Source organism: Protomyctophum bolini, assembly GCF_963924005.1.
Source record: "Protomyctophum bolini genome assembly, chromosome: 8".
NCBI lineage: Eukaryota > Metazoa > Chordata > Actinopteri > Myctophiformes > Myctophidae > Protomyctophum > Protomyctophum bolini.
Window position 1 is genome coordinate 43,704,709 of NC_137869.1, and position 18,416 is coordinate 43,723,124.

The window sequence follows — 18,416 nt, forward strand, 5'->3', positions numbered from 1 at the left end:
CGCGCATGCCCTCTGTTAAACGGGTTGAGAGTCACTGCTACGGCCGTAGATATCTCCTCTTATGGGGGTCCCTGGCAGTATCTCTTCAAATGGGGGGCTAATTATAGTGTCAATTTGGGGGTCCTTGACATGTAACAATTTGGGAACCACTGCTTTTAATGAGAGTCCTGAAAAGTAACAGTTTTGCACATAATGAGGTTTCCACCCGACAGACTATTCTATTCACTTCATGGTTTAAACTTCATAGCGATGTATTTTATACCACTGTCAGTGTCCCTTTTGATTACATTTCATCTACGCCTGTATATGAATAAATGACTGTATATTCTATGTTGGGTTGAAGAGGAATGTTGCGAGTACTAAAAACTTCAGAATCTAAATTCACCATGCATAAACATGACAAATCCAAGAAAATTGATCTGATGGGCTTTAAATGACTGTAAAAATCTATCAAATCTGTCATTTTTTTGCCCAAATAATGATAGGCTATGCCTTGTGGTTTTGGCAATAAAAATGGACGGATGTGAACTATCGGCAATGACACAGTAGTTATGTTGGGAACAGACTAATATTGCAGCTGTTACCCGTCTTATTGCCATCGACTGCATACTCTAAAATGATTCATCCTTATGAAGTTTATTTATTGTCTTTATTATTGGGTTTTTTATTCTTCTTTGGGAATGACTTTGTCTGTAACCAATGCCATATCAGTGCAGAAATGCTTCGCTTTCCATCCTCGATGTGCAACACACGGCGACGCATGCTCCCCCCCCCCCCGCCTGTCGAGTTCCAACACCTGAAGGTATAGACGTCGTTATCGTTGTCTTGTCACTAATTCAAGACTGGCTGGTTCCGGTTCTCAGAGTCAACTGGTGATGTCTGCGGCCTGAAGGACTACCCCTTCTCCACCCAGAGCAGCGATGGCAGCACCCCCGGCTCCCTCTACATGGAGTCTAGTGAGTATGATATTTACCCCCCCTGGCTCCCTCTACATGGAGTCTAGTGAGTATGATATTTACCCCCCCTGGCTCCCTCTACATGGAGTCTAGTGAGTATGATATTTACCCCCCCCTGGCTCCCTCTACATGGAGTCTAGTGAGTATGATATTTACCCCCCTTTACCCCTTTACCTCCTATCCTTCGATATGGAGTCTATATGATATGTATCTATGGAGCCTTGTGAGTATGATATTTGTTTGAGCGGTGCACACCGCTCCAATGAAGGGCAATGTCTGTCGGGTCACACACTTGCTGAGCAGCCGGGGACATTCACACTGAGCAGTCATCTAATTGGGGTCGCATTCGAGACACGCACGCACGCACTAGGGCATTCACTTCTAGTCATTTTTACTAGTTGCCTAGTTGCCTACGTAGTTTACTAGTCGACTAGTTGCTTAATGCCCTAACACACACACACACACACACTGACCACTGCAGTACACACACACACACACACACACACACACACACACAAACGGTTATAAATGGCAAATGGCATTCAGAAACAAATCACTGTCTTAAAATGTTTACGTTCTCACAACTGTGTGTGTGTGTGTCTCTCTCTCTCTCTCTCTCTCTCTCTCTCTCTCTTTTCTCTTCTCTTCTCTTCTCTTCTCTCTCTCTCAGACGGCTCCCAGTACAGCAGTGTTCCAGATGGAATGTTCAGGAAGCCGTCGGAAGGCCAGAGCCTCATCAGCTACCTGTCAGAGCAGGACTTTGGCAGCTGTGCTGACCTGGAGAAGGTCAGTGAGAGTCTGCTTGTTTTTTTTTTTTTTACGAGTTGGGAAGAAGACCCCCCCCCCCTCAATTCCCCCCTGGGGACGCTGGCGGCGTGTCTAGGTGGGGTTGGCAAAAAGGCCTTTCTGTGTGGAGTTTGCATGTTCTCTCCATGCCACCCTCACAAAAAAAAATCCTGGTATCTAAATTTAGGGTGGGAAAAGGGAAGACTCCTCCTCACACATCTGTAGGCCAGAGCTGTCACAATCGGAGCATTTACCTTTTTTTGATTGAATGCATACTTTATTATCAATTTGCAAAAGAGGCACAGATTCACACAAAAGAATGCTAAAATAGTTTACCCAATGTTTCCACTGTGGTTCTGTGTATTCAATTCATTGAGACATTTAGAGACAAACAATAGTGTTGACAAAAGAAGAGTCAACACTCACTTACTGTAAATTGTCTATTTCTAGAGCCTAAAATGTTTTCAAGAACAGAATAATGTTTAGCTGTAACTGACACCGCGTGCGTGTGTTTGTTTACATGGTTGCCGTGTTGGATACGGCACAAAATCAGGCGGCACAGATTGATATGAGCCAGATGGTCGTTAGCCTTTGATTAGAGAACGCTCTGGTATTGAGTTAACAGAGTGACCGATGAATTCAGTGATTGATCGGAATCAAGCATTCAACCGAGCCGTGTGATAATTGTCTCCACCAGGCCGAAGACATGGGGAGAGATTATGTTTTGCATTCCGTCCGTCCGTGTGTGTGTGTGTGTGTGTGTGTGTGTGTGTGTGTGTGTGTGTGTGTGTGTGTGTGTGTGTGTGATCGCAGCCATATTCTGCACACACACTCCCTGAATGCCACAGCTGAACGTCTGCCCCAAGGTTTTCACATTGGCCTCTTATAGCGCCACCAGGAGGCCGCTTTGTGCAAAATACAGTTTTTGGACAGTACACCTACAGATTTTGTCCAAACATCACGCAAATTGGTACACAGTCTCTCTAGAGACATTCAACGAAACGGGTCTTTCAGATTTTTCAGACTCCGTCCTGATTGTCTAAAAATATTGGCTTCCAAAGTTCGCAGGAGTGCTCGGTTTCAAACAAAATGCCGCAATTCATGAACACATCGTGTGGTTTCCGTGAAATTGTGCACGCACATTTCCACTAGGCCGAGGAAGAAATGCCACTGGAACATTTTCAACTCAGCCTCATGGTGGCGCTATAACTGGCCGATTAGTGTTTTTACCTCTAACTGCACGGTATCTGTGTAAAACTTTGTATGCCAACTCCCTAGAGGCCAAGGAAAAACCTTTGCCTGGAATTTTTTCACCTGTGCTCTTTATAGCACCACCAGGAGGCCGACATAATTATGTAAAACACATTTTCTAAAATTACTCCTTCAGATTTTATCCAAATTTCACGCAAATCGGTAGTACATGCTCTCCATAGTCAAGTGATCAATACTGGTTTGTTTGATTTCTCATAATCCATCCTGATTGGCTATACGATTGGCTTCTAAAGTTTTCAGGAGTAGCCCGCTTTGTACCCGTTTTGTACAAACCGATTGCGGTGACACTGTGCATGCATATTCCCACTAGGCTGAGGAAGCAATGCCACTTGACAGTTTTCAAATCAGTCATGGTGGCGCTACAACAGGCGAAGTCGCCACACACACACACACACAAAACCTTTTTATCATATTCTGGACGGGAACCCGTTTTGGTGTTTTAATTAAGCATTATGTTATACTTTAGCTATTGAAAAATAGCAGATCTACAAGCTCATAGCGTGCCACCGAGTGGCGCGCTACGAGCTTGTAGGTCTGCTATTTTTGAAAAATCGTAAAAATGCGGCACCAAATCGTTGAATATATATTCTTTCAGAGCGAACATTTTTTTTATTTCGATGTCTGGCCTAAATGGGTTATATTACCCCTAAACATTTTTGCCAAACATCACACACACACGCACTCATATCCTCCTGGTGGAGACCTGTGCCCAGAAGGGCAACTTTTTCTAGTTGCGACTGTTTACCCGACCGTTCCCCTCTATAACAAGTAAGACGCGGGAAGCGAACGCAGCTCGTACATATTTGGGGTTTTTTAAGATTTTTTTAAAAGTTATTTTTGTTTAAGTTAAGTTTTTTTGAAGTTAAGTTTTTTTAAGTTAAGTTTTTTTAAGTTAAGGTGTGTTTTTTTTGTGTGTGATACAGCTGCGCCCTTTGGTGTCGGGCAGGTGTTGTAACAGCGGGACAGACAGACAGACACACAGACATGATCTGCTAGGTCTCATAGTTAGTGCTCAGTGCGTTCGTGATAATTCTCCTGTCTCTCGCCTCGCCGTCTTCCAGGAGAACGCCCACTTCAGCATCTCGGAGTCTCTGATCGCGGCCATCGAGCTGATGAAGTGCAACATGCGTCGCCGGGAGGAGGAGGGCGAGGAGGACGGGGACAGCGACTCCGAGATCCAGCAGCTCAAGCAGAAGATCCGCCTGCGCAGGCAGCAGATCCGACACAGCCTCCTGCCACCCTGCGCGTCCTCGCAGCACAGTAAGCTATAATAGCGCTATATAGCGTTAGCCACAGTTAACAAAAGAGGTGCACGGTCGGGCAAGCACACCCGGTCCTTGTGAGGTGCCCAGCTAGGGCTGTCACGTTGTTACAAATTTATTTAACGCGTTTTTGGGCAGGAACCCCTTTTTGGTGTTTTAAGCATTATGTTATACTTTAGCTATTGAAAACAAATATCAGATCTACAATCTACCTAGGAGGTATAGAACTCCACGGTGTGTGTATAATAGATTTAAACACTCTTTTTTGTTCCCCTGTCAATCAAATGCTCGATCAGAGATTGCCGAATGCACTTTACTGACTTGCCAAAAGCACTTCCTTTTGACTAGTTGCACTTTATCAAGGGAATGTGTGCAATATCCCTGTTTGGTGTATGTGGGTGTTTCATGGTGTTTTTCCTTTTCGTATGTGAACGTGTCTGTTATTTGTATGCAGCTGTGATTCTGTCTCCAAGATAAATTTCTCCCAAAGGAGACAAATAAAGACAACCTTGAACCTTGAACCTTGAATCTCATAGTGCGGCACTCGGTGCTTGTAGCTCTGATAAAAAAAAAGAAAAAGTGAAAATGTGTCACGAATTTGGAATATATATCCTGGAACAACATATTTTGAGATGGGGGTTGGAGGCCAAATACATATAATTCTGTGGGTCCTTGACATGAAATAGTTTGAGAACCACTGACATAGAAACATGCGTTCTTCAGAAAACTCATGGTTTAGAAGGCATTTGTAGAAACGTCCTCAGGTCTAAATGGGTTAAATTGACGATTAATTGCCACACAAATAAGCGTGATGTTTTTAGTTTTTTTTGCATTGAACATTACAATTTGTATTTCCGTTTGCCTTTTAGGCTTCATAATCACAAATTGCACAGGGCAGATATGACAATAATTTAATTATACAAATATATCGGACACATTTCATAATTTGTATTTTTATTTTTTTATTTTTTTAAATGATGCGTTGAATGTGTTTTGGTTACCAATGTCGTTGATGTGGGGAGGGACGCAAGCGTAACCTTAACTTAATACATTAAAATATACAATACACAATACCTTTACAACAAGAGCTTTCTATTGCTCCACAAGTGACAGGCAGGCATGTAGCATAATGCAAAGTCTCTCTGTTAGTGCCCACAAAGAGTGAGCCCAAATCAATACCCTCATGTCCATATTTCACTCTGATATCTTCATATCTTGTGTGATGGGACAAACCAGTATGTGCTGTTCGTTTTGCATACCAGTCTCACATTGGCAAAACCGCTGTTACACGAACATTACATTCCCATTGACAATGAATGGTGAATTTTACGTCATATGTGTCTGAGCAAATCGACATGTTCCGTCATGATGATGTGATAAGAGCGCCCCCTCACTTCACACGGGTGTGAGCTTTTTTTTGTTTTTTTTAATCTATGAAACAATTGGCTCTGCTATCCACTGGTCAAAGATGAAAGGGTCCGATTTCCCTGGCCTGTGTGCAACTACAAATAGTCTCCTTGAAGTTTAAAGTACAGTACATGTGCTTTGCATCTGCGCTGAAACTTAGTTAGCAGAGTTAGGTTGCTGATAGTGACTTCATTCATTCATTAATTCGTTTATCCCCTCTCATATGATGTGCTTTAACCCATGCTGGGCGGGAACCATCTTTTGGTGTTTTAAGCATTATGTTATGTTTTAGCTATTGGAAAAATAGCAGATCTACAAGCTCGTAGCGCGGCACAGAGTGCCGCGCTACGAGCTTGTAGGTCTGCTATTTTAGAAAAATCGTGAAAATGTGGCGCAAATCTTTGAATATATTCTTTCAGAGCGAACGTTTTTAACTCAAATCTTTGCTTCTGCCTGCGGTGGTCCCTGGAACAACATATTTTCAGATGGGAGATGGCGGGCCAATTACATTACAATATTTTTGGGGGTCCTTACCATGAAAATGTTTGAGAACGCCTGACTGACATAGAAACATAGGGTTTTTCAGAAAACTGTCAGGATTTAGAATTTGTAGGATCGACGTCAGGCCTAAATGGGTTAAAGTGGCCCCGGCCCTCTGAATCACTGGCCACACACGTTTAAAATAAAAGGGCGAGGGCAGTATTTATATCAGCCAAGATGATGTCTTACGTCGTCATTTACTGCCCTAAAGCAAACATTAAAAGTCCGGACTTGGGCATTTATAATTACTCTCTAAACAAACTCTCTAAACAAAGTCTTTCTTTCTTTCTTCACATTCTCATTCTCTCTCTCTCTCTCTCTCTCTCTCTCTCCAGTGTTCCATTCCACAGACAGCGGGGGCTCCAGGAGAAGTTCTCAGGACTCCTGCGAGGAGGGTCTGTCAGACTCGGGCTCTGGAGAGGAGGTGGAGGAGTGTGAACTGAGAGGTAAAGAGAGAGCACTAAGGTCAAAGGTTAACAAGCAACAATAAGGGGGAGCACTAAGGTCAAAGGTTAACATGCACCAATAAGGGGGAGCACTAAGGTCAAAGGTTAGCATGTGCCAATGAAGGGGGGGGGGGTCTGTCTGTGTTGTAACACTTTGCTCAAAGGTCTGGTCTACAATGCATTAGAATCACATTTTATAATGCATTATAATTTATGTCGATTTTGTCGACTGTGAGCTTCTAGATATAGGCTATTTTCGGCCTGCAACCAAGTCTAAAATTAGCCTTTATACGGTCCGCCAAAATAGATTTCAGTCAACTAAATCAACTGTCGATTCAGTCAAAATTGTAACTAAACTATGAAAATGTGTTCAAAAGACTGACTAAAACTAAATAAAAAAAAGGGAAATAGCCAATAATGCACTTTTGCACAAAATAACACCTGGACCTCTTTGGTGGGGACGTAACGACCACAGATAAAGATGAGAAAGCCTTCTAGCATGGAATTCTCCTTTAAGTAAAAAGTTATTTTCAATCTGTTCTAATTCTGTCCTAGTTTCCCCCTGTGAAATACTAGCAGATCAGATAATAGCAGATCTACAAGCTCATAGCTACGAGCTTGTACATCTGCTATTTTTGAAAAATCATGAAAATGTGGCTCCAATCTTTGAATGTATATTCTTGCAGAGGAGCGAACATTTTTAACTCAAATCTTTGCTCCTGTGGGGGTTCCCTGGAATAACATATTTTCAAATGGGGGTCGGTGGCCAAATTCATATAATTCTGGGGCTCCTTGACATTAAATGGTTTGAGAACCACTGACATAGAAATTATTTATTTCAAAAAACTGTCAGGATTTATAAGACATTTGTAGAATCGACCTCGGGTCTAAATGGGTTAAGTAAACTTGTTCCACTTTTCTTTCCTTTATTGCTGTGAACCTATAGTTCATAACCATCCACATGGTTCATTATTACACCCGTGCAGGTAAAAACACACAAACACAGATGCACTGAAGTGACGCCGTGAAGTGAACATCCTTTTCTTATCAACTATATGTTTGACCAGGCTTAGCCTAGTGGCCACCTATTAACCTTAAGCACGCATGGTACTTTGAACCTGCGAGGCGAAGGCACAGGAAGCTGTTCGGGTGTGTTTTGTGTGAAATATAGAACATGTCGTTATCCGCCTTCAGGTCAGGCGTGCTGGCACAGGTATGCCTGTATAGTTTTGAAGCACTGAGAAAACTATTGTTGCGCCTTTCTTCGTCCTTTTTTTCAAACTTGACTACGGTAGCGGTGGTCTCAAAAACATAAGGGAAACTTTGACAGGAAAAGACTCACTCACTCTATAGAAAAATAAGTAAAACTCCTTAGACTGAGACTGACATTTTTTCTTTTATTTTATCATGCTCTTATGGTGCTCTGTGCTCATGGTGCAATTAAAAAACGTTTCGGTCCTCAGACCTTTGTCAGTGCTTTCACAGACAAAGAACTTACTCTTAAAGAGCTCCAAAACAATACAGCTCAGGTGCTGAGAATTACTAATTGGTGACATCACCAGATTGTGGGCGTAGACATTACAGAAGGTAATTCTCAGCACCTGAGCTTAGTCTAAGGAGTTTTACTTATTCTTCTATACGGTGAGTGAGTCTTTTCCTGTCAAAGTTTCCCTGTTGTATAGTTTTGACATGTGACTGGTTTAAGAAGATGGCTCGTGATGATGTGCAGAGTACGTTTTATCTGGAAATTAATTGTTTCCTCTGCTAAAAAAGACGTAAAGATGTATAGCAGTAGTTTAATTTATTACAAAGCATTGCCACCATGCTAATGGGTTGTGTTTTTCTTTGGATGTCATGCACATATATAGCGCTCACGCAGTGTGGATATAGGCCTGTCACAGATGTTACGTAACCGCCGAATCACAATTATTTGAGAAAGTCGCAATTGTTTTTGCATAATCAACAATGCCCGTACATTTTCAAAAAAAAATTCAGAAATTGCAGATCTACAAGCTTACAACACGTCACTTTGTGACGTGTTTTCAGAGCACAACACCCGAGCGCAACCAACCATAAAATTACTTGTCTTTTACTTCTACTGGATCTCTTCCACACTCGTCCCTCCCTAACATTTTAGTCTAGTTTTCATTTGGTGATGAAATTGCCAATATATTTATTCTTAGTTTCAGTCTTCATAACTTATTTTTTATTCCGTTTTGATGTTGTTTTTGTCAGTGAAAAAAAGGAGTTGACGAACATTTTCCCCTATATTTTTGTAAATATAGTGCTGTACTGGACTTTTTACTCATTTATTTCATCATATGTTTTGTGGATTCAGCACCTTCTAAATTATTCTGAACTTGTGTTGAGCATGTTTCAGTTCATTAAAGGTATATTCAGTGATTTCATTTAATTATTATTTATTTTTGTTGCTAATCCTCCCTACTATAGAGTGTGCTGACCATATTATAAGGAGTTCCTCCCTGTCCCCAGTGAACCCCTGGGGTAAAAAACAAAACGTAGGTTTCGTTTTTGGCTAGGGTTAGCCAGCCTTCATCCAATCAGGATGAGAGGGGCCTTCCTCCAATCATGATCGAGCGGAAGTGCATGCATTGTGAGCTTGTAGATATGCTATTTCCGCTAGTCTGTGTCCCGAGAAGACATCAAATGTCTGTTTTGGGTCATGCCCCATAGACCATATAAATGTGGTGCTTTTGGGGGGTCTCTGTGTCAGATGGCAGTGAGGGCCAGTCTCTGTTGGCGGCGCCACAGAGTGGTCTGTCCTTGTCACTCGCCTCCCTCTTCTCAGGTACCTGGCTGCAGCATTGTGCTTGAAAGCAGAAGGGTAAAAGTTTGGACTCATGCTACTAACACATAACCATGGCCTCAAGCTGACTTTATGGTGCTCGCTTGGCGGCAAGCTGCTTGTGTTGCTCGCTGGTTGCTTGGCACTGAAGCATATAGATATTATCAAGACTAATGTGCGTATGTGCGTGCGCGTGTGTGTGTGTGCGCACGTGCCGCTTCAGGGAGACAAAGGAAGAGAACGGTGGCGGGCGTGACATTCTGTGACCGCTCCTGTAGGATTTAGTCACACCCTTAATCTACAGTTCCACCCTCGTAAGTTCCATGTACGCTCCCTCGCACAGCCATCTCGCTTGCACCGACTGTGAATCTGCGACGAATTGTCAGTTTAGAGTCGACTAAGATATATTTTCCGGCGGGCTTTGATGGAGTCGTAATGCCTGATTTTACACTTGGTTGCATGCTGGAAATAGCCAATCGACAAGCTCATAACGCGGCGCGCTGTTATAGATCTGTTATATTCAGAGCGCAAAACCCGAGCTCAACCAAACTGACAATTAGTTCTACTCGATATCTTGTCCACTAGTCCCTCCCAGACATTTTAGTCTAGTTAGTTTTAGTCGTCATGGCTTAGTTTTTTTTCCAGTTTTCGTCAGAGAACAAAAGGTAGTCACCGAACATTTTCAGTCATAGTTTTAACCGGTGGTCGTTTTTTTATGGTTCCAGTTCGAAACCAACTTCATTATTCATTTTCAGTGAAAACACTCTAAACTGGTTCGATATTAGTTGGGGGGGGGGGGGGAAAGGAACTGAACTGAATGACATGACAAGACGGCGCTAACCAGCTCTAATGCTATAGCCGGCACTGTGTATTCACTTTGTTTCCCCTTCAACTCTGCACTATGGCTATGACTCTATTAATATTGCATATCATTGCTGTCGGGCAGAAACCTCTTATCTCCATTTTTTTTTTCTTTCTTCAATACATTAATACCCTACTTGATTTGCGCTGCATTGTGCGCTTGTAGGTCTGCTACTTTTGCTTTTTTTTGAGTGGTGCAACCACTCCAAGGAACAGCAATGTCCGTGTCCCTGTTGACCGCCTATGTGACGTTAACCTATGTGACGTTAATGAGCACCAGTATTATCCGAGTACCAGTAGGGGCGCTGTTGTGCCAGAAACAGAGAGAGACAGTGCTGCACTGTTGCCTGCTAATGAGAGAGAGAGAGAGAGAGAGAGAGAGGAGGGGGAGAGAGAGGGGAGTTGCACCACTCAGTTCACACAGGTGTGATGTTTTTTAATTTATTTTGAATCCTGTAAACTAAGTAACAGTGTTTCAGATATGAGGTTTCCACCCGACAGAGACGATAACACTTGACTTCAAGGCATCAGATGTCACGCGTGCGACCGGACATTCACAACGGACAGCTTCCATCGAACGATCCTATTGCAGTCCAAACAACAGTCAGTCTTGTTGTGAGCAGTCGGTCTTATTAGAATCTAATATAAGCGTGTCTAATCGGGATTTATCACCCGATCATCCGCGCTCAAGTTGGCCAGATGTTGTTCTGACGCAGGAACAAACGGCACACTTGTCGGAATCTCGGCTTAATTTATGTATCGGGAGCGTTTTCCCCACATGGTCTTCTTGCAACATTACTCCGAGGGGCTGCCCAAAGGGCTTTGCTCTCAGCCTGCACGTGTGAGCAAACGGCAGGGAGGAATGTTGATCTCTTGCCGAAACTAGGGCTGCGAATCTTTAGGTGTCCCACGATTCGATTCCGATTCTTGGGGTGACGATTCGATTCAAAAACGATCTTTTCGATTTTTCCGATTCTCGATTCAATTTTTTTTTTCGATTCTAAAGCAGTTTTTTTTTATTTTTATTAAAAACAATTAATAATAATAATAATACATTTGATTTATAAGGCGCCTTTCACGGCACTCAAGGTCGCCGAATTAAATAGAATTTTAGCATGATCTACTCCAGTCTTCTGGCATGAAAGCAGAGTACATTTAGTAAAAAGCTTGTATAATTGTAAAGGTTTTATCAACTGAATGATTTAAACACACAAAGGTTAAATCCAAGAGTCAGAACATGTCTCATTAATTAGCTTGCACAAATTTGAACCAGTACAAAAGTTACAAAATCTCTTCTCACTCAATACCAGAACAATACATTAATATTAAAACAGGTGTAAAATAAATACAATTGGCAGGCTTAGCTTAGCTGGTAGTAAATGCACTATGCAGAAACCCAGGCCATAATGCATTGCATGCACAGGTACATTTGTGCAATTCAATTCAATTCGATTCTGAATCGGACGGCATTAGAATCGCGATTCTAACTCGAATCGATTTTTTTTGACAGGCCTAGCCGAAACCCCTTCCAAAACGTCTGTGGGGATGGGACTAATCACACATGGTATCGTAACCTCTGCCCCGACATATTCAATCTGTTATCATCACACTGTCGTCATGCTAACTGCAGCGTCGCACGAAAGCATCAAAAGTAGCAGATCTGCAAGCTCGGAAATGCAGCGCGGCGGGACACGTTTTGAGCTTGTAGATCTGCTATACTCTTGCTTTTGAATTTGAATGCTGACAATTAATAGTTTTGGATGTGAGACAGAGACGATACATTAGGTTAGGTCATGTAGAAGCTTGTTCCACATCTGCCACGTGTGTATTTTTCGAATGCCTTTTTTTTTCTCCAAAAATGTTATTACTTCAGAGCTTTATGGCTAAAACCGTAGGTAGAGACGGTGCTGTTATAATGTCTTGCCTTTCTTGCCCGTAGGGTTCCTGTTAATTTGTAATAATTAATAAACTAATAATGGCAGATTGTTGGTTTCCTGTTTTGTGTTTTTCTCTTGTGCTTTCCCCCCCATCACTGTAGGGGAGGTAGCTTAGCTTTAGCACCTTATGCTGTGAGCCACAGCTAAGGGAAGGAGGGGTGCATACATACGTATGTTAGACATACTTACAGTCCGACAACACCGTCGCTCAACTAACGAGTGGCAGGTTAAAACTAACCCGTGGCTCCCGACATGCGTGGCAGGTTACAACTAACCCATGGCTTCCTGTGAGGTTAGGTTTGGCGTTGGGTTTTGGGGTAGGGTGTCGGACTCGTGACTGTCCGGTACGTCCGACCAAACGCATGCACCCCAGGTAGCTTAGCTAAAGCTTTTAGCACATCATGCTATGAGACACTCATGCTGCGTTCACACTGGCAGCTATATAGACGATAACAAAGCGAATTAAAAAAACGTGATATAAACCATCCTCGCCCCCCCCCCCCCCCCCCCCCCCCCCCCCCATCTCTTCCAGATGCTGACATCAAACGCAGCGTTACCTCCAGCAGCAAGTCCTTCCTCAGCTCAGAGTCCATGTGAGTATCACCCACCACCGGTTACTTCCCGTGTCGGCGTCAACAGCAGCATGCACTTTTTTAGGAGAGCCCGGGAAGAAGGTTGCAGTCTTGTTATCTTTCAACGAGAAGAGTGAACGTGAACTCTGCTTCTGCACCATTCTTTAGCCCCGTGCGGTCACTCGACTAAATACTATACCACAACTACCACACTTGACACGACACACAATCGTCCCAGGATTTTTTGATGGGCTCTAGCCCCTCCCATATGTGGCTTTTGAAGATTACGTCATATGGCGGCCAAGTCTATGGGTTTAGACCTTTTTTGTTTAGAGCATTGGTTCCCAAAGTGGGGTCCTGGCTAGGACCCCCCAGGGGTCCTTGCTAAATGATAGTTTGGAACGACCCGTATGGGTCTGTAACTGTGTAAGAGTGTACAAATGGAACCAGGGTCCATTTGGTTCCATTTGTACACTCGGTTACATTAGAGTTAAAATAACATTGACTTTACAATATATATTGGGGGTTCTAGAGATAGAAATGCCATTAAATGGGGGTCTGTATAGACTAATATGCATGTCAAACTGGGGGGTCCTTGAAATTAAACGGGTTGAGAATCACTGCTAGAGCCGTAAAGATCTTCTATTATGGGGGTCCCTGGCATATCTTCAAATGGGGGTCCCCGGCCTAATTTGTGTCAATTTGGGGGTCCTTGACGTGAAGAAGTTTGGGAACCACTGGTTTAGAGCACTAAATGTAGACGTAAGACGTCATGTGGCCGATTATAAATACTTCTTGTAACTATAAAACATAATGATATAATACTTTATTCTTGACCCTTCTCTGTCCCAGCAACACACTCTTGCGGGACTTAAGATATTATAGGACGTTCACACGTGGGGTGCGCACGCTTTTCCGACACAATGAAGATCCGAAGCAGGGGGGCATGCGATGCGAAAAAGCGATGATGGTCCGACATGCGCTGCTCCCGTGCTTGCGGTTAGGGTTAGGTTATGGATTGAGGTTTCGGATCAATAGTATGTCGGAACTAAAGCCTGGACCCCGTTCACACGATCCTCCTTTCGCCCACTTAGGAGACCATTTGTAGGATTTGTGTACCATTGCGCCGCTAGTGTCTCCAATTGGCATCTATCTATCTTTCTATGTCTGGGGCATTAAGCAACTATTCGACTAGTAAATCCACTAGTCGACCTTGTTGGTACTAGTTGACTAGTTGATTGATTTTTTTATTTATTTTGTAGGCCTCAAAATGTACACGGTTTTTAAATGTACAAATATTTATTTCCAAAAAACAAAAAAAAATATATTTTTTCTTCCTAAAAAAATAAAACAAATATATATATATTATTATTATTTTTTTACATAATAGGTAGTTAAACAACTAGTCGACTAGTAAACTAGGCAACTAGTCAACTAGTAAAAAATGACTAGAAGTGAATGCCCTAATGTCTACCATCTTTGGTTAATTAAGTCTTGTGTTGTTTTGTGCAGCTCTCCGTCGTTCCTGCAGTCCAACTCTGCAGAGTCGGTGGCCATGGGTCTGCTCCGACAGTTTGAGGGCATGCAGCTCCCCGCTGCCTCGGAGCTCGACTGGCTGGTCCCAGAGCACGACGCTCCACAAAAGGTGCATGCACGCACACACACACACACGTGCACACACACACACACACACACACACACACGTGCACACACACACACACACACACACACACACACACACACACACACTTTCTCTCTTTCACCTGCACGGCACGCACATAAACATGTCTCCCTTTCCCCTGCATGCACATAAACATTCTATTGATTACTTTCTCAATTATTTAATAAAAACATATATATATACTTAAGAGTAATATAGAAAATGTTATATGCATCGAAAGGCATCCTAGTGGCTACGAATCATTAGCATGTAAACCAAAATGCGAATTGTTAGCAGGTGAAACTATTATGCATGGTAATAATTATAGGCTTCCAATTTGTATGCCAAATACCTACATACTGTAGCTATGACTATGGGTTCACACTTTCATATGTTTAAGTGTCGCAACAGTGAAAGACGTTTTTAGACCGATGTCTCGTGTTGTGTTTATAGCCGGTTTACGTCCCCTCCCAAACGAGCACTTGTTTTATTTACCTGCCCCTGGCCGATTTTTCTCAATAAAAGCTCTCGTAGCCTGTAGATTTTATTGAGGAAAAAATCGGTTTGAGGGAAAAGGAAGTTGCCGCCCGTTGTTCCTTCCTGTCGACTACAAAACAATACTACAACATGACGTAACGATATCATCCGCTCCCGACAGGATCATATATACCCTAAATGAAATGGTGCCCAGGCTGGATCTACCCAGCTCGAAGCGCGGCGAGTTTCCACCCGACTGTACTACGATACAACTACTGTATACAGTCTACTACTCTATGACACATCCGTGTACTACACATACTAATACTACTGTACACTCTAATCTAGAGCAGTCCCGCCCCCTACCAGGGCCCAGGAAATGATTCCCCGTTCATTTTCCTCATAGACATTTCCAAAAGTATTTATTTAAAGACCTTTTAAGCCTCGTACAAAGCCAACTCTTGTCGTGACAAATCATGACAACAAACACATTTTTTTGGAGCCGAACAAATAATTAGAAAGAGGGAAAAAACGGCAGGCTACAACACTTTTTTTTGTTGTTTTTTCTTCTTTGTAATTATTTGTTTGGTCCAAAATATTGCGTTTGTTGTCATGCGTTGTCACAACTCGAGTTGGCTTTGTCCGCGGCGTAACCGCCTTTAAATATATATATACCTTTTGAAATGCATTGGGAATCATTTCCTGGGCCTGGCGTCGTCATGAAAGGGGGACGGGACTGCGACGCTCTAGAACACATCTGTGTAGGCCTACTATCCCATTCTGAACGGAAACCCATTTTGGTGTTGGCATCATGTTATGCTTTAGCTATTGAAAAATAGCAGATCTACAAGCTCACAGCGCGCCACCGAGTGGCGCGCTACGAGCTTGTAGGTCTGCTATTTTTGAAAAATCGAAGAACGACTGACATTTTTTAGAATCTGATCTCAGGTCAGAATGGGTTAATCAGACCCAGTGTGTGTCCAGTGGAAAACCTCGTATGAATCTGATCTCAGGTCAGAATGGGCTAGACATACTAAAACGTATCTCTCTCCACCGTGCCTCGAACCTGCAGCTGCTGCCCATCCCAGACTCGCTGCCCATCTCGCCCGACGACGGCGAGCACGCCGACATCTACAAGCTGCGGATCCGGGTGAGAGGGAACCTGGAGTGGGCCCCGCCGCGGCCCCAGATCATCTTCAACATCCACCCCGCGCCCAAGTGAGTTTTTTTTTTTTGTACCTGGCATTCAAATTAACTTCACTTAAAGGGACACTTCACCCTTTTTGCAAAAGAATATATGTTAATGACGTTTAGGAGCTTTAGAACACTTTCCTGGGGGTATTTATGTGTGTAATATGTGGTTTTAGATATTTTAGATTGTAGCAGTGAGCCTGTTGTCTCTGATGTCATGGACACTGGTCTCACTACCTTCCTGGACTACAATTCCCATAATTCTTTGGTGCACTGCTCCTCCTTGTGGATAGGGGGGAGAGCTGTCTTACTGAGACAACATGTAGTCCAGGAAGGAATAGAGCCCAGTGTCCATGACATCAGAGACAACAGGCTCACTGCTACAATCTAAAATATCTAAAACCACATATTACACACATAAATACCCCCAGGAAAGTGATCTAAAGCTTCTAAACATCATTAACATATATTTTTTTGCAAAAAGGGTGAAGTGTCCCTTTAACGGTAGTGTAAGTGCTCTATATTGTGATATTACTCATTGCTATATACTAGTGTTTGTTCAGTAACAGGAGTCTCCATGTCTCTCCGGGTTTTTACTAAACAGAACATATTTATTGTAACGAATGATCCTTTTCATATGAACGTATCTCTCCCTATAGGAGGAAGATAGTGGTGGCCAAACAGAACTACCGCTGTGCAGGCTGTGGCACGCGCATCGACCCAGGTACAGAACCACTAACCCACGCCACTGTGTCCCAAACAGTGGGTCGGGACCCGTTTTGTAGGTCACGGACAACATTTTTATGGGTTGCGACCCTCAAGTACATTTCCCTACATAAAAATATATATTACCGTAATTTCCGGACTATAAGCCGCTACTTTTTTCCCCATGCTTTGAACCCTTGCGGCCTATACAACGGTGTGGCTAATATATATGGATCTTTACAGCTAACGGCCACTAGGGGACCTTCTGAATCTATCTCTATGGTCGGCTATGGCCTCTATGCGGCTTATAGCCCAGTGCGGCTTGTATATGTACACATTTGTTTTTTTCCCTAAATTTAGCTGGTGCGGCTTATATCCAGGTGCGCTTTATAGTCTGGAAATTACGGTATATATGTTTTTTTTTCTTACTCCAAAATATGTTTTTAGAAATAAAAATATGAAATGATGACAAAAAAAATCTAAGAAATTCAAAAAAAGAAAAAAAGAAAAAAAAAAGTCCACGTCCTTGACGTGAAATAGTTTGAGAACCGCCGACATCGAAACCAGGGTTTTTCAGATACATTTAGAAAGACATTCTGTAGAATCTGGTGTCGGGTGTAAATGGGTTAAGGCTTGTACTGTACAAGGCCCTCTGTACTGTACTCCTCTTCTCCCTTCAAAGGAACATGCCATTTCCCTTGAAGCTCAGTGCTGTCTGCTGCATGTGATCTAGGGTTCAGTTGAATCTCAGTGCTGTCTGTGCCTGTGAGCTATAGCAAAGCAACAATACAAATCACTGATTTACTTGGGTTGTCACTGTTTTTTTTTTTCTAGAAATATACTCGTATATTCACTAGTTTGGGTCCCGGGCAAAACGTCTAATCCCTTTTTCTAAATTTTTATCCCACAATTGTCTAACTCATTTTTCACCCCTGTGTCAATTATCTAATGTGATCCTGGGCTCTACACACACCCTCCGCCAACCTAGTCCCCATATATGGGGCACATGGGGAGAGCAACGGACTTGAACTCATGCTTCCTTCATGCCCGAGTGTCCAAGTTTACACCTGACAGGGGGGAGTTTCCCTAGTTGGATGTAGCGCGTGGAAGGAACACGTTATTCCAACCAGTTCCTTTCCCATCCATCAGGCCAGGGGGAAGCAGTTTAGAGACCAGAATTACTGCATGTTTTTTTGTGAGGGTATACCTGCCCTAGGGGACACGGGGAGAACATGTGAGAGGGTACCTATCTACCCTAGTGGACACGGGGAGAACATGTGAGGATACCTACCCTAGGGGACACGCGGAGAACATGTGAGGATACCTACCCTAGGGGACACGCGGAGAACATGTGAGGATACCTACCCTAGGGGACACGCGGAGAACATGCAAACTCCACACAGAAAGGCCCTTTCGCCGCAACCCCACCCTATGGGCACTGCCGAGGAGGAAACACACCGCCAGCGTCCACAGCGTCCCGAGCGGGAATCGAACCCAGGACCTTCTAGCTGTGAGGCGACAGCACCGTGCCACTGTGC

At 43.2% G+C, this 18,416-nt stretch overlaps 1 protein-coding gene across 2 annotated transcripts in view; it reads left to right on the top strand.

Moving 5' to 3' along the window:
* rubcn (rubicon autophagy regulator) overlaps positions 1-18,416 on the top strand; it is a 473,816-nt gene that overhangs the window by 444,035 nt on the left and 11,365 nt on the right. For both annotated transcript variants that reach the window (XM_080770244.1, XM_080770245.1), the window contains exons 9-16: positions 864-956; positions 1,627-1,742; positions 4,076-4,274; positions 6,559-6,669; positions 12,806-12,866; positions 14,358-14,490; positions 16,055-16,200; positions 16,833-16,897. In XM_080770244.1, coding sequence (XP_080626370.1) covers positions 864-956; positions 1,627-1,742; positions 4,076-4,274; positions 6,559-6,669; positions 12,806-12,866; positions 14,358-14,490; positions 16,055-16,200; positions 16,833-16,897 — 924 coding nt within the window. The remainder of the gene's footprint in view (positions 1-863; positions 957-1,626; positions 1,743-4,075; positions 4,275-6,558; positions 6,670-12,805; positions 12,867-14,357; positions 14,491-16,054; positions 16,201-16,832; positions 16,898-18,416) is intronic.